Source organism: Hyaena hyaena, unplaced genomic scaffold, assembly GCF_003009895.1.
Source record: "Hyaena hyaena isolate Hyena2069 unplaced genomic scaffold, ASM300989v1 scaffold_282, whole genome shotgun sequence".
Lineage (NCBI taxonomy): Eukaryota > Metazoa > Chordata > Mammalia > Carnivora > Hyaenidae > Hyaena > Hyaena hyaena.
This window is the reverse complement of record NW_024080915.1, coordinates 146,636-161,505: the sequence shown is the minus strand read 5'-3', so window position 1 is coordinate 161,505 and position 14,870 is coordinate 146,636. Positions and strand designations below refer to the sequence as shown.

Sequence of the window (14,870 nt, the reverse complement as noted above, 5' to 3'; positions counted from 1 at the left end):
TTCTGGCGTTTGGTCCACGACATCCAACTACAAATTAAAAATAAATTACTATATTGCAATTTACATTTTAAAACAAGTCCATGAATAAAAAGAAAGCGATTTTCATATATGGGGACTTTCCCCCTCCTTTCAACATAGGATAAAATAATATCTTACAAGTGAGAGGTGAAGGAAAGAGAAGGGTAGGCGAATGGGAGAGAAAGGAGGAAAGCGTGATCTCTGAAAAGCAAGAAGAAACTTACGTGTTATCTGGAGTAACACTGTCCTTTAATAAACCATGATTTTGCTGTCTCTGTACAAAATAGTTTACCGTTTTGTTTATTTAGATAAGGCAAAGTGAAGGTGGCTCTGAATCTTTTAAGAAAATAGTTTTCTTTGTGCTGGTTGAGTTGAAGTTTTGGAGGGATTCTGTTCGCTCATTTGGTGAATGTTTTTCAAGTTTATTTTAAATTGGATTTTTTTTCCTTTTTTTCTTTTTTTTTTTTTCTTTTTTCCTTTTCCTCTTTTTTTTTTTTTTTTTTTTTGGTTTCGATTTTGTATTGATGGTTCTTTTGGCTGGATCTGCTTTGGAGTTCGATTCATTTCGATTTTGAGGGGAGGGTGGACGGGGTGTCAAAACTTACTACAGTCGTAGACGAAAGCCCCAGACGTGCGGTACAAAGACTGGCTGGAAGGGAAGGCCATCTGACAGCTACTATTCCCGTTCACAGGAGAGTTGTTCAAGCCGATCCTCTGTGACTCGAACATCTCCCGCACAGAATGGAAGTTCTGCTGCTGGCCCGGGTAGCCCGCGGCCGCCGCCGCCGCCGCCGCGCTCGCCAAGTGGCCCAGGTCTCCGCCCGCCTGGTTCAGGTACCACGAGGTGAGGCGGCCTTGGTGGGCCGCAGGGTGGTGGCCAGTCTCCTGGCCGCCGCCGCCGTGACTCAGGGACGAGGAGCTGCTGCTGGTGACTGGGGGCAGAGAGTAGTCGGGCAGGGGGTCGTCCACCGCTGAGCCGCCCGCGCTCCCCGGCGCGCCCTGCAAGTGGCCGCCGCGCTCTCCGGCCGCGTACAGGCTCATGGCCTGCAGGTTGCAGTGGTAGGTCCCGGCACCCGCCGCGCCGCCGCCGCCGCCCCCGCCGCCGCCGCCCCCTCCCGAGCTGCCGGCGCTGGAGCTCTGGCTGCAGGGGGAGCTGTAGAGGGAGCTCTGGCCTGGCGAGTAGGCGCCGAGCGCCAGCGGGGGTGCGATGCCCGAGCGCGAGGAGCCGGCCGCCGAGGCCAGGAGGCCGGAGCCGAGCTCCGCGGCCGTGCCCTGCGGCGACCCCCGCAGCGACGTCATGATGTTGTCCACGCTGAAGCCCTGGCTGTGGTGCGGCGGCGGCGGCGCGGGCTGGGCGGGCGGCGGCGGCGGCGCGGGCTCCGCGCCGTCCAGGCTCAGCGGCCGCGCCGAAGGCAGGCTGCCCGGGGGGCTGCTCCCACTCGACAGGCTGCTGCTACTGCTGTCGGGGCTTTCGATTTTGGGCACTGCGGCGGCGCTGCCGCTGCCCAGGGCGGCAGCCGGGGACAGGGGCTGGGGCGGCGAGGGACACGTACCGTTCTCGGTTTTGATGTCCTGAATGCGCACGGGCGGCGGCTGCGGTCCGGGCGCGGCGCCGTCCGCCTGCTCCGGCGGCGCGGGCGGGGGCTGGCGGCCGGGCTGCGGCGGCGGCGGCTCCTTGAGGTGCAGCCGGTCTTTCTCCTCCTTGTCCTTCACGGCGTCCTTCTTCTTGAAGCGCCGGCGCCGCCGCAGGAAGCTGCCGTTCTCGAACATGTTGTACGAGTCCGGGTCCAGCGTCCAGTAGCTGCCCTTGCCCGGTTTCTTGTCGTCGCGGGGCACCTTGACGAAGCACTCGTTCAGCGAGAGGTTGTGGCGGATGCTGTTCTGCCAGCCTTGTTTATTGTCCCGGTAGAAGGGGAAGCGGTCCATGATGAACTGGTAGATGCCATTGAGGGTTATCTTCTTGTCGGGGGCGTTCTGGATGGCCATGGTGATGAGCGCGATGTAGCTGTAGGGAGGCTTCACCATGTCCTTGGGCTGCGGCTGCGGCGTGTAGGGCCCGTAGGCGCGGGCCATGCCGCCCGGGTACTGTTCGGCGTGCGCTGGGTGCGAGTACACGCTCATGGGGGCCGGCATGGCGGTGTAGCCGCCCCCGGCCGCCGCGGCCGCCGCGCGGTAGTAGCTCTGCTCTCCGCCTAGGTAGGGCACCACTCCCAGGGAGTTGGGGCTGGACACGGAGTAGCGCGCCTGCATGGCCCCCGCTCGCCGCCGCCGCCGCCGCCGCCCCGCGCCTCCCGCCGCCCCCCCACCCTCCCTAGGCCGGCCACGCCGCGCCGGCTTCCCAGTCCGAGTCCGGGCCCCACAGAGCTGGTGCCGGGCCGCTGCGCTGAGTCCGGCTCGGCCGCCGCCGCCGCCCGGAGCCGCCGGCCGCGCGCGGCCTCCCCCTGCGCTCGCTCGCGCTCCTGGGGCGCCCCGGGCCACTTCGGGGTCGATGCTAGGGGAGAGGGCCGCACGAGGACGCGGCAAACGGCCTTGGAGGAACCCGCGGAGCAACTTCCAGGCGAGGACGGCGAAACAGAGCCAAAACTAGAAAACAAGAAAGCGCCCTTCTCGCTACACTGTCTGCGCCTTCCAGGAGACTCTGCCCTGAGCCGCCCGCCAAGGCGGCCAAATAACTAGGGGCGGGGGGCAGCGCGCCGGCCGCCTTCTTGGGCCCCGCGTCACCTTTTTTTCAGTCTCTCTCCCGCGCCGGCCGCTTAAGGAAGCATTGGGAAAACTTCTGAACTTTTGAGCATCCGTCACCCAGGCGAGGACTTTTTTACGCAGTTACATTTTTTCCGGGCAGCGGAGCCCCGCCCCACCACAGCCGCAGCAGCCAATGGTAGGCGAGAACCGCCTCTGAATGAGCCGGAGGCCGAACCCTACCGGCCCGCGCCCAGCTGCGGGAGGACCGCCGGGCTGACCACACGCGCGCCGGCCGTTCGGAGCCCGCGCCCCTTCCCCTGCCCGCGCCAGGCCCGCACCCACGGCGAGCTCGGCCCCGAGTCCCAGATGCCCACCGCCGCGGCCGCCCGTACTATCTCCCACCCCTAGCTCTCTGCACAGGCGTCCGTGGGTCCCGCAGACTTCCTGGGTCCTCCTGGACCTCAGGCAGACCCTTCCTCTGTCCATCGCTCACAGATGTCACCGAGTCCCCGAGCCCCAACTGGCTCTCTCCAATTCCGTGGCGGATCTGGCTGGCTCCGACGCCAGGATTTCCTGGGCCTCTCTTCCCCTCCTCCTTTCCCCTCACCTTTTCTCTCTTTCCACCTCTTCCCTCCCGTCGCCACTCTCACTCGGTTCATAGTTGTGTTCATTTGACCCTCACCTGGAGTTTCTCTTGTCTGGAGCTGGGTTACAAAAGACACGGTTTTAGAGGCTCAGTCCCAGCCATGCTGTTCCCGGTGGGGAAGGATTGTCGCCGCACCTCGTCTTCCCCGTGACCCCTACCCAGTAGAAATAAGGGAGGGTATATGGGGCCTTGTCGGAACGCTGTCCAGGTAGGCCCCGCCCGCCCCGCTTCAAGACACCCTGCTCCTCGTTCCCTAAGGGCCCTTGGTGGCCCGAGGGTGCTCGAGGCTCAGGCTGCTGAGTCCAGGAGGCTTTCCGCCCTCCCCTGTGGCGGGGAGGGGGGGGGTGCATACCTGATCCCTAAGGTTTGCCACTGGCCGCCGGTCTTGTCTGGTCCGGCATGTTTCTGCTCACAGGAAGGGTCACGCTTCGGGCTCAGTGACATTAGCAGGTGTGATGACAAGAAGCAAATAAACACGTCCAAGAACTTAACGCGTCTCGGTTTAACCTCCATCTCCACACGCGCGGGGCTGCGGGCTTTCAGAGATAACGGTGTTCTGGGGGAAATGTTCAGAATCGCACCTGCAGAATGGCTCAGGGATTCGGAGTGAGGTGGGGGGTGTAAGCACAGAAAGCCACCCTTGTGCACGCCAGAGATTTGCAATTTCTGAGTGACTGGAAATGGGATGGGAAGACGAGAGAGGAAAGGAAACGAATGAGCAAGAAAAAGATTGGCCTCCCTGTGCCTGCAGCACATTTCTGTATTTTGGCAACTCTAGAAAAGACCCCCCTGAAGACTGAACACTGGATCATTTACTAGAAGCTGGAGAAACTGGCAAGTTTAGGGAATTGTGAAGAAGAGTAGTGTGTCTCATTTAACACCCCCACTCCCCCAATTTCTCACAATCTTTAGTGGCAAGGACGTGTTGGGAACCCCTTTTGGCTTCCCAGTGGGAATCCTGGCATTCTCCATGTAGCTTCAGTTGTTAGATGTCAAGGCGCTATCTTGTGTAGCAGGCTCAGCTCCGTGTCACTTGCACATTCAAAAAAAAAAACAGTGTGTTTCAAAATGGACATTTCTATGGAGAGAAGAGGACCTGCTCCTTCTAGAACTAGCCTGGGGAAGTTCTGATTCCTGTGGCAGTTGCCTCTTGGCCTGCTGTTCTCTTGGGACACTTGAAACTCCTCTTCCAGAGTGTTCGAAAGGCTGGGGGTCTTGGATTGGAAGAAACTCCTGATTTATCAGCAGGAGGCTCAGTACTTGATGGTCCCTAAACACTAGCAGGGGGAGGAAGGGGAGGGAAGATCCCCAACTTGAAAAATGAATTTGTATCCCATTCCAAGCCCTGTCCCCTGACATAAGCAGCCCCTTTGCCTGAGGCTTTAAGGGGGTGTTCTGGCTTCAGCCTGGAGACCAATTAAAGTGGTCTCCCTAAACACCCCAGCATTCGGTGAATTTGGACTTTAAATTGCACCTCCACTGCTCGCAGTGTTTGGAGAAAAACGCAGCAATAGCGACTCGTTTGTTTTCCTAATGTGTGAAAATCCAGCGGCCCCGGGTGTTGCAATGGACAGTTGTGCTTCACTGTCTCCGCCTGCTCACTGTCCCCGCTCTCTCCCTCATCAGCCCGGAGAAATGTAAACAGCTTGTTATGTAAATTGCAAATCGAACAGCAGGGGTGTTCTGGGCTCCCCGCTTTGGATATAAAAGTTGCCGTTGTGAAATTACTATCTGGCATGCGAAAAAAAATGGAGAGGTGCAGTTTTATAAAGATCAACTTTCCACTGGTTTAGCCCTGGATATTCGCCAGGAAAAGATATTTGCATTTGTGTTTTATAAGCTTACTCGGAAGCAAACCTCCAGTAAACGGCTTGATTATATTTCAAGTACTTTGCCTATTTTACTATTGTTGCTAGCGGTGTTATTTTAACGTTAAGGTGCAGAAATAAAGTCTTTGGGGGAATGGGTTAAAGTTTTTATTTTTCAGATTAAAGTTTTTGATGCTCCGTTTTGCTGCTCCTCGGGGTAGTTCAATCATCCCTCTCCTGAACAACTCTTGACTCAATTGGCAGAAATGCCCCCGCAGGAAAACTTGGGCTTTTTTTCTGACGGGTCCCATAGTTGCAGCCTGAAGGTCCTGCGGGCGACAGCGGTAATGGATGTTTGGTGTAACTGTTTGGCCCGCCCCACAACCCCCAACCCCTCCTTGACCTGCCAGGTGGGGTTACAATTCCCGGGGCCCATTGACCGGTTCATGGCTCTGAGGAGGGGGCGTGACGTCACAGCGATATTTAAAACAAGGCCTCCCCGGGGCCCCTACTGTAGAAAAGCACCAGGGAGATGTGGCCAGCACTCCAGGAAATGCCTGGATTTGGGAACGTGGGGACACCGCAGGAATGTATGTGTTGGGAGGAGTTGGGGAGGAGAGATGGTGCCCTAATGCAGGTCACCAGGAGCCAGAGGAGTCTTTCTCTTTTCTTTTTATTCAAGTCAATAATAATAAGGGAATAAGGGTCGGGAGAGCTCCGAGTTCAAGAAGTGACTCTGGAGGCGTCTGAGCCCAGCCCAGGGTGAACAAATTGTTCTCTCCGTCAGAGATCCCTCAGGGAGTTTCCAGCGTCACCCCGATCCCGGCAGCCCGATCACCCCTGTGACCTGCCCAGACTCCCTCCTAGTCTGCTCTTCAGACGTATCCAGCTTTTGGCTCTCGGCTTCGCCCAGGAAACCGGCCCGTCGAGGGTCTAGGACGCCCTCGCGAGGGTTTCCGGGGGCCTCGCTTGGCCCAGGAGCTGCGGAAAACAGGAAAGGCGGGCTTAAAAGAGGAGGGAAGGGGCTTCTCCTGCTCTGGAAGGTGCAGCAAACGCAGAAGGGAGGCTGCAAAGCCAGGAGGGAGGCTGCACTCCGCAGGCACCCTACCATCTACCCCTTCTCTGCCAGGACACGAATTGGGAGATTAAGGCATTTATTCTGCTAATGAGATTTGAAAACTCCCCACTAGACCGAAATCACAAACAACTGCAACAAAGTCCGTGTGGGGGTGTCTTTGGGCTGTTGAGATACATGCCTGCAGTGCTACAAATGGCCTCGTTAGCATAGACCAGGAGTCCAAGGGTAGAGGAGGATATATCGATCTCAGTAACGGTTATTCGTTATCAAACCTTCGACTCTCAGCTCGGAAGGTAGTTCTTGTCTTCAGTGTGGCTTTTAAGCGGAGGGAGGAGGCGCGGACCTAACGTCTGGGTGGCCGAGACTCATCGGATTGCTTTCTTCTTCCCTCTTAGTTGGGGGGTTTCTGAGTAGAGATTCGGTGAATGCAGTACCTCTAATTCAGCCCCCTCCTTAGCAGAAAAATACTTCCTACAATAAATAAAAAGATCATTTGTTTTTCGATTATGTTTTAAAGATAAAGTGATCTCCATTGCCTGTGCACACAATTGAACTAATTGGAGAGTTGCTCTGGTAGGAGCAGCCCTTCACAGGAAGTTTATGTGATGGGATAATTTAATGTCATTCCCCAAGTCCCCAAGCTGGGCCGTCCCCCTAATTACTTACACAGGAGAATGCTTGCCAGCACCTGCTCTTGGTTACCCCGAAGGGTCAGCCCACCTGTCACCTCAGAGCCGCGCTGAGTAGCAAGAAAAGGGCGCAGGGCAAGCGGGAAGTGAATCTGTAATTTTTAGTTCCTGGCCACGCAAGACTCAGGGCTTCCTTTGTCCAGGCAGGGGTAGATGGAGACCCGAAATGTCTTCTTTCATTGACAACCCAGGACAAGAATAACATCTATAAAAGGGTGGATGCTCGGAAAGGACTAGGTGCCTGCGTGTGCATGCGCGCAGCTCCGTGACCTAGTATACAGGTCGCAAACTTCCAGGGAGGTTACCGTAAGCCAGGTGCTGAAAGGGTAGAGGCCACGCTTCCTCCCAGTTTCGTCACATCTGTTCATTTAAGGCGCGCGCCACGCAGGACCCAAGGGTCCTCCAACCCTAGAGGCTGTAGCACAGCGCGGAGACTGCGAGGTGCGGGTGGGCGCCAGCCGTCAGAGAACTGCGGGGAGAAGGCGCCTTCCCCGGGTTGGACTGAAAAGCGCGCGCTGCGGCACGGACTCGCCTTGGCTACGGGTGCTGGTGGAAAGGCTCTGATCCGTGGATGGACCCACAGACAGTTCAGAACCGCAGGCCGGGTGAGGTCGGCTGCACCTTGCTGGCTGCGGGGCCTGTGTCCTTTGGGCGACGGGTGCTTCCCGGGTCTCCAACCCCGCCCCGCGGTGGACCTCGAGCCCAGGCTGCCACCCTTCCTCTCGCTGGAGAGCGACCGTCACAGAGCCTGAGCCTCGATACCCCGGAGCCCACGACTGCCCGGCGGGCTTGAGCTCTGGGACGTCGCTCCCGACGTCCCTCACCCGACCCCGGGCCGTCCAGCAGCGCGTACGAAAGGCCGGGCCTGGTGTGTGGAAAGCGCGATCGGCCTCGCACCCCTGGACTCTGGGGAACTGCCGGGGTGGGGGGGTGCCTCGACCAGAGCCGGCTCTTTGCACCACTCAGGGCAGGGATCGGCCGGCACCTGGATCGGAGAAACAGGCCTCCGGGGAGGGCGGCAGTGCCGGCGTGCGTCTGCGGCTGGAAGCGGTGGTCCGGGGGTCGGGCTTCTCTTCCCCGTCCACAGACTTCCCACCTCCCCCCCCCCCACTCCCCCCCGCGAATGCAGAGCGGGGAAGAAGTGTGGGAAGTCCCGAGGCCGCTCGGCAGCACTGGGCTGGGGCTCTCCGGCTGGGGACGCAGCCCCAGCCAAGTCCCACGTCCTGGGGCCCCGTACTCGCCGGCGGCTCTGGGCGCCTTCACTCGGCACTGCGCGTGCTCCGAGCGCCCCCTGCGGTCCGCGGCCAGGCCTCCCCTGCGCCTCTGCGGAGGCGGGAAGGCTCCACTGCCTGCGCAGGCCCATCACTTCCGGAGCCTTTCCTGGCGAACAGGGCTCCTGAGGTAGGGGTCCCTGAGGGAGGCCATGAATCTAGAATGGGACCCCGAAGAAGAGTCCGCTCCTCGTTTTAGCACCCTGCAGCCTGCTCAAGGTCCAGGCGACAATAGTCTGAAGTCCCATGGGGAGACCATCTCAGACTCCAAGGCAGGGACGAGGGACATTTTTGTTCCTGGAGCCCGAGGTGACCTGGTACTGGGGCTTGCAGCCACCGGCTACATTCCTTCCAGGCGGCCCCTTTTAATTGATGTGCGCGTTACAGAAAAAGCAAGGCCGCTTCATCAAGTGAATTACATTCTGAGAGATGCCAAGGAATGTATTTACTGGCAGCCAGGTTTGCCAATAAAAGTTGCAAATGAAGACTGCTGGTTTCCAGGAAAATGTACTTCTGTTTTTTAACCACACCTTAGTCTTAATTATGAAAAACTGAACCTCCAAAGAACCTGTTTAGAGAACAGGACTAGTGAGTGGCAGTGATAGTGGCTACTAGTGCAGTCTCACACCCCCACACACATTTACACACCCCAGAGACACTGTATGACAACACACACCATGCACACTGCAGCTTTACCCACGGAGAGACTTGCCAATATTTACATACACAGTAGACACAGACACAAGGTTAGACGCTGGCACGAAGAGAGGTATGCATTCGGATTAGTGCTATTTAGTTTGGAAGCAGAGATATAAGAAAAGATAAACTATGGCAAATAAAGAAGCAAATTTCCGCAGAATATTAAATAGAAATAAATATATGAAAGGAAAAGAGGCACTTGCTCCGTAGTATTTAGCTACTACTAAATTTGCCCTTGTATTTTTTTGTTTTATTTATTTTTGAGAATGTGAGAGGGAGAGGGGCGGGGGGGGGGGAGAGGGGAGCTGAGGATCCAAGGTGGGCTCCTTGCTGATAGCAGCAAGCTCCGTGTGGACTCAAACTCACAAACTGAACTGTGAGATCATGAAGTCTGAACTGAAGTCTGACGCTCCACTGCTCCACGGATGGAGCCACCCAGGTACCCCATGATAGTACTTTTTAAGACCAATAGTGGACTAGGGTTAAGCTATAAATTAAGGGCAATAGAAAAATAAACCCAGAATTTACTTTTACTGAGATCCCATTTTGCCTGGTAACACAACAAACCCGGCCCGAAATGGAAAATCTCTCCACTCACCAAATGGGACAGCTCTGTTTTCCCCAGCGTTTAACTGCTCCTCTAGACCTTGGTGGGGCAGACTGAATATTAACGCAGGGTAAATTTGTTTGATATGGCATTTCTCTAGTCTCAACCACAGGTCCTTAAACAACAATAATAAGATGCACAGAACATTTATTAATTTGACCTTCTGCTGAGGGCTGCAAATAATCATTTCATTTAATCCTCACAAGGACCCTGATGCAGACACTATTATCTGCATCTTATACTGAAGGGAACTGAGGCTCAAAGAGAGTAAGTTACTTGTCCAGTTTTATTTAGTGTGTCTCCTTGGTTTTAACATGCCATTTGGGATAAGGTACATCATTTATGTGCCACTAAGAGAAGAAAAATTAAACCAGTAAACATCACTGGTGGTTTAAGACTCATCTCTATTTTGGATGTTAAAATGTGCATTTTAGATCATTGATATATTGACTAATCCATTTAATCAACAAATATATGAACCTCCTTTTTTTACGTTCAGCATTATTTTAGCCACTGATATATAACAGAATATAATACCCTTTGTTGGACACCTTTGGGAAGGTAAATAGTAATAACTCTCAGGAAATATTCGTCCACATTGATCCTTGAACTGTTGCATGTGTGTGAGCTTAGCTGACTTTCACAGGGCCAGTGCATCTGCACACATAGGCAGGGCTCCCACCCAGCACTTGTAGCCTTCCCTCTGCGGGTCACCCTAGCTCCTCAGCCTTAATTTGCACCAGGCTCTGGTGTCTAATGCAGCACATCTCACATTTCTGGAGCTTCTGGGGAGTAAGGGGCTCTGCTTTCCCAGGGAACAAGGCAGAGTTGGGTCCTGGACCCAGTGGTGCGAAACTGCCCCTCTGTGCCAGGATCCCCCGTGTCTTCCCAGGAAGAGCTGTGTGCCCAGCCAGGGCGGCCAGTGCATCCAGCATTGGTGGGTGCATCCCATCAACTGGTGACCGCAGCAGGCGGTGGGCACCAGGGTCAGACTCCCTTGGGACCGCCTCAGCCCCCGCCGGCTATGGCGACAGTCTGGAACTGCCCTGCTTCTCTTCAAGGCCAGCGAGTGTGGGTGTCTGGTCTCCCCTTTGTCTGTCCCTGCAGTGAGTGGAGGAAAGTTCTTTTAAAGGCTGGGCTGTTGTGTTCACACAGGCGCACGCACGTAATCCCGAACCAGGGCCTGTGTTTAGTCTATCTCTCTGACGTCCTTCCTGAACAGATGGGAAGAGGAAACGATTCTCCTAGCCATTTTTGCCTTCACTGTACCCTGGCTCATCCATCATTTTCTCACCTAGCGTCTCCAGGACGGCACAGTCTGCACTTACTGCCCAGAAAGTCCCCACCAGCAGGCTGTCACCGGAGAGGCTGGCCACCGCCCACCCCGCATGTGCTTTTCCTCCTTCCTTTAACACAAAGGTTTACATTATTGGCCATCCTTATGATGAAACAGGCTCCAGATTAGATAAGGTTAAATTACACTTTTATAAGGTGCCAGTATCGTCTTAGGAGACATTCTCCTTTTATTTGTGAGTGTGCGCTTATAATAATAGTTTGTTTTTATACTTATCTCTCTTCCCAAGCAGACAACATATATACACACGGTGACTTATTAGGGAGAGGACCACTCACTGCCCCAAGGGGGGAAAATTAGCTACTTGCCAAGAAAGAGCAAGTTGCTAACGTTGCTGACTTCTGGGAACTGGCCCAGTCAGCAAGGCAGAATTGTTTTGCTTTTGTGTGTGGTAATTCTACATCGTGCCCAGTGCCATCTTAAGAAACACCCCATAGTAGTTTTCATTGTTTGCCTTTATGAGTATTTGCTATCAAAGATTATTTGTTAGGTGTATTTGTTTTAGTAAGGAACACGTCCAAAGGCAGGCAGACGTGTCACTGGGAAAATGTTTTGGCAGGAGCCAGGCAGGGGTTTTACATAATAGGAAAACAAACGGGGCTCCACCCTCCTCACATCAAGGCAAACAGTCACATATTTTGTTTAATATCAGTCACAATGTCTACTGTCTGCTGGAAGTAGGTTAGTTTTCTAGTAAACATCACTATCATTGATGTCAACTGTTTTTTTGTTTTGTTTTTTTTTTTCCTGGAACAGTCTCAGACTTACTCAGGTTATGATGCTTTGTCCATTTTAGTTAGTCTTTGGATATTTTAAAAGAGTGGGCTCATGCATAGCGATAACATTTCCTTTTATTTTAAAATGAATTTTGAAAAATCTGTGTTTCGTATTTCTTCTTAGTTTGGCAAATTTTGAATTTCCCTCAATTATGGATTAAGTGGAGTAAAATAAACAAGGTTTTCTTACTTATTGCCTTCCCTTGCTGGTTTGTATATTAGCTTTCCTGATGGTATCTATACAGCTTTGCTGATTTCAAGGAGATTCAATCATCAGATGGTGCTGACAGTCTGATGAAAATCTCATAAAAGGAGAGTTGCACTTTATTTTCAGACTGTGCCAAATTTTTTTCTAAGTAGGTATTTAGAACCCAGAAAACATTCCCTAGCAGCTCAGAGTAATATTAAATACAGGTCAAGTGCTGGATTCAAAGTTCTTGGCAATGGCCCTTTAAAAACAAGTTTCTCTGATATGCCTAGATCTGATTTTCCAATATTAGCATAACTTTCAGTTTTATCCACCCGACAAATATTTTAAGTGTGTACATTTGGTGGAAAAGGAAAATGATGGATGCATAATTTGTTCTTTCTCATAGGACGAGTTTGAATTTTTAATAGCTCACTCTAATGTATGTCTTGACAAATTCTATTCATTTCCCCTCCCCACAGTGCTTCATTTCTGGCCATTTAATATTATACTTAAAATTTGATGGGGCGCCCGGGTGGCGTAGTTGGTTAAGCGTCCGACTTTCGCTCGGGTCATGATCTCGCGGTTCGTGGGTTCGAGCCCCGCGTCGGGCTCTGTGCTGACTGCCAGCTCAGAGCCTGGAGCCTGTTTCAGTCTGTGACTCCCTCTCTCTCTGACCCTCCCCTGCTCACGCTGTCTCTCTCTCTCTCTCCTAGAAATAAATAAAACATTTAAAAAAAAATTTGAAGTCATCTGGGTATGGGAGCATGGGAGGAGAGAGTGGAGGTGAGGTCTGAAAAGAGATCAAAGCGAGAGCCAAAATTTTGAAGAAAAAATTTGATGGGTCTTTTATTGGTATGATTTTCTCTTAGAAAGCATAGTGACTGTGGTTATCAATTCTGTCATATTCTGAAGGGCTTATTAATGACATATGGGTCAGAGAGTCATATGGATGCTGCCGGAAAGCTCTCCTTATCCTCCTGGCTGGTGATTCAGTCTGAGACTCTGCTGGGAGCCTCTAGGGTTGAACAGGAAGACATAAGTCCCCCTGTCTACCAACTGGGTTTTGTTTTGTATTTTATATTAATTTTTATTTTATTATTATTATTCTTTTTTTAAATTTTTTTTTTCAAGACAAAGGCAGGATTATTTTTGTTCAAGCATGCCTCCTCTTTTTTTTTTTCTTTTTTAAAGGTACATGAACTCTCTAACAGTTCAGTGCACTGCTTCTATATTATCCATTTTCCTCCATTGTGACCCTGCGGAGGGAAAGGGAAATGGGGGCTGGTGGCAAAGAGAAGGAACAGATGGAGACAGGAGGAGTACCGGCCAAGTCTTCACCCCTTTCCTTACTGAAGACTCACTCTAGGAGCCCCTGAAAGATCAGTGCCCTGGCCTTGGACACCCCTGGAGGTGAGTGTTTCAAGAAGTTTAATGTATGGAGGAACTGAGCTTCTTGTTAGGAGCAGAAGAAAATCCCAGGGAAGGAGGTCAGTCCACCTAGCTGCCCTGACAAACACAGGCACACCTGACGGGAAGCCGTGTTTTTCATCAGTGTTTAGGAAACTTTGGGGCCTTCTTATGGTGGCGACCAAAGGGAGGGGGAAAGCCGCGGTCCTGGTGTGGAGAAGCTAGGCAGCGCCAGGAGCCTATAGTCCTCTTTGCCAGGCCTGACCTGCCCTCCCCTTCCTGGTGGGGTGGGGTCTGTTTGGAAGCAGCTGGAAGCTGGAGGAGAGGTCATTTGTGCATTCTGTTTGCTGGGTCCAGCGCTGGTGCCCGCTGCCCTCACTCTCTGCGTGGAGTGTGGGTGTTCTCCATGAATATTTTCCATCTCTATGTGGAGTTCTATGTCTGCCTAGTCCAATTTCTGCCCACATTCAGTAGACACCATGAAAGGCCATTTTTCTTTTTGAAGCAGATCCAAAATAATACACATGATGAAGTGCAGGCAGGACGCCTGTGGAAAAAAAATAACTTCTCCCAATTATTTCAATGGAACGAAATGGCTGGGCTGCTGCAAGCAAAATCTGACAAAGAAATGAAACCTTGCCCTATTCAGGTCGGGGCACTAGCCACGGGATAGAGCCCAGGGGGCCTTGGCTGCCCCAGCATTTGGCTGCACAGGGCACAGCCAGGCAGCTCCAAGCAGACACGGAGTGTCTAGCATGAGGTGCTGAGTGGTGCCTCAGTTTACCTTGTTTTCAAAGGAGAGAATAATATGTCTTTTTAAACTGAAACGTTTTAACTTAAAAAGTTTTAACTTGAAAGAGGGATTTTTATGAAATGATCTCAGTGGAGAACCTTTGGAATGCCTTTGAAAAAAGAAACTGTATAAATACAGGAAATTAAAGAACGATGATTATAAATAGTGAACAAGAGTGTACCAGTGCTCTGAAGTTCCAGTTAATGCCACTGGAGTCTCAGGTTTCTACCCTGAGCAGCACAAGCTGACTGGGGGTTGTGTGTTCAAGTCTGATTGTGCTGAGAAAAAAAGCTGCAAATAAATAACACCATCATGGAGAGTGGGCCAAATGAAGGGTCCAAGCGCAGGCTTATTTTCAGAGTACATGCCCAGACTTTATTGCCAGCAATGGTTTGTGTATGAACCGGCTCACCAAGCTGCAGAAGAAATAGTGTTGCAGGGAAACAAAGAGAGCCATGAAGTGCAGAGGAGAAAGTCCTGTATACATAGCAACAGATACTTCGATTAAACACAAGCAAGATTTTTTATAGTGCAAACTTTGAAGCAAAACCTTTTGAAGAAATTTTTGACAAACTAGTTGTCCATTAATGAGAATATCAACTTAATGGGCTCACAAACAATCTTAATTATGAGGACCTTGCCAAGTATGAAAGTGAACTCATGGATGGATTACTTTGGACACAGAATAATAAAAAATGCAAAGTGAAAATGCTCAGTAGGGTAGTAGAATGATGCTTTCGCCCATCTACACATTTCTTTAAGGTATGAAATTATACATTTCTTTTATGTATGAAATCATATAGGTTTTTAGATTGTAAAGTTGGAAAATGTATCTGGAAAAGCATTATTTGA

At 52.1% G+C, this 14,870-nt stretch overlaps 1 protein-coding gene across 1 annotated transcript; it reads right to left on the bottom strand.

Moving 5' to 3' along the window:
- Positions 1–503: 503 nt before the first annotated feature.
- Positions 504–2,268, bottom strand: FOXC1 (forkhead box C1). Its single transcript, XM_039246525.1, has one exon. It carries the CDS (start codon positions 2,266–2,268, stop codon positions 613–615), a length of 1,656 nt encoding a protein of 551 aa, XP_039102456.1. The 3' UTR covers positions 504–612.
- Between the last annotated feature and the right edge of the window lie 12,602 nt (positions 2,269–14,870).

What these genes read in the sequence shown, in the direction of transcription:
- FOXC1 (XM_039246525.1), bottom strand. Translation starts at nt 2,268, where the DNA reads ATGCAGGCGCGCTACTCCGTGTCCAGCCCCAACTCCCTGGGAGTGGTG.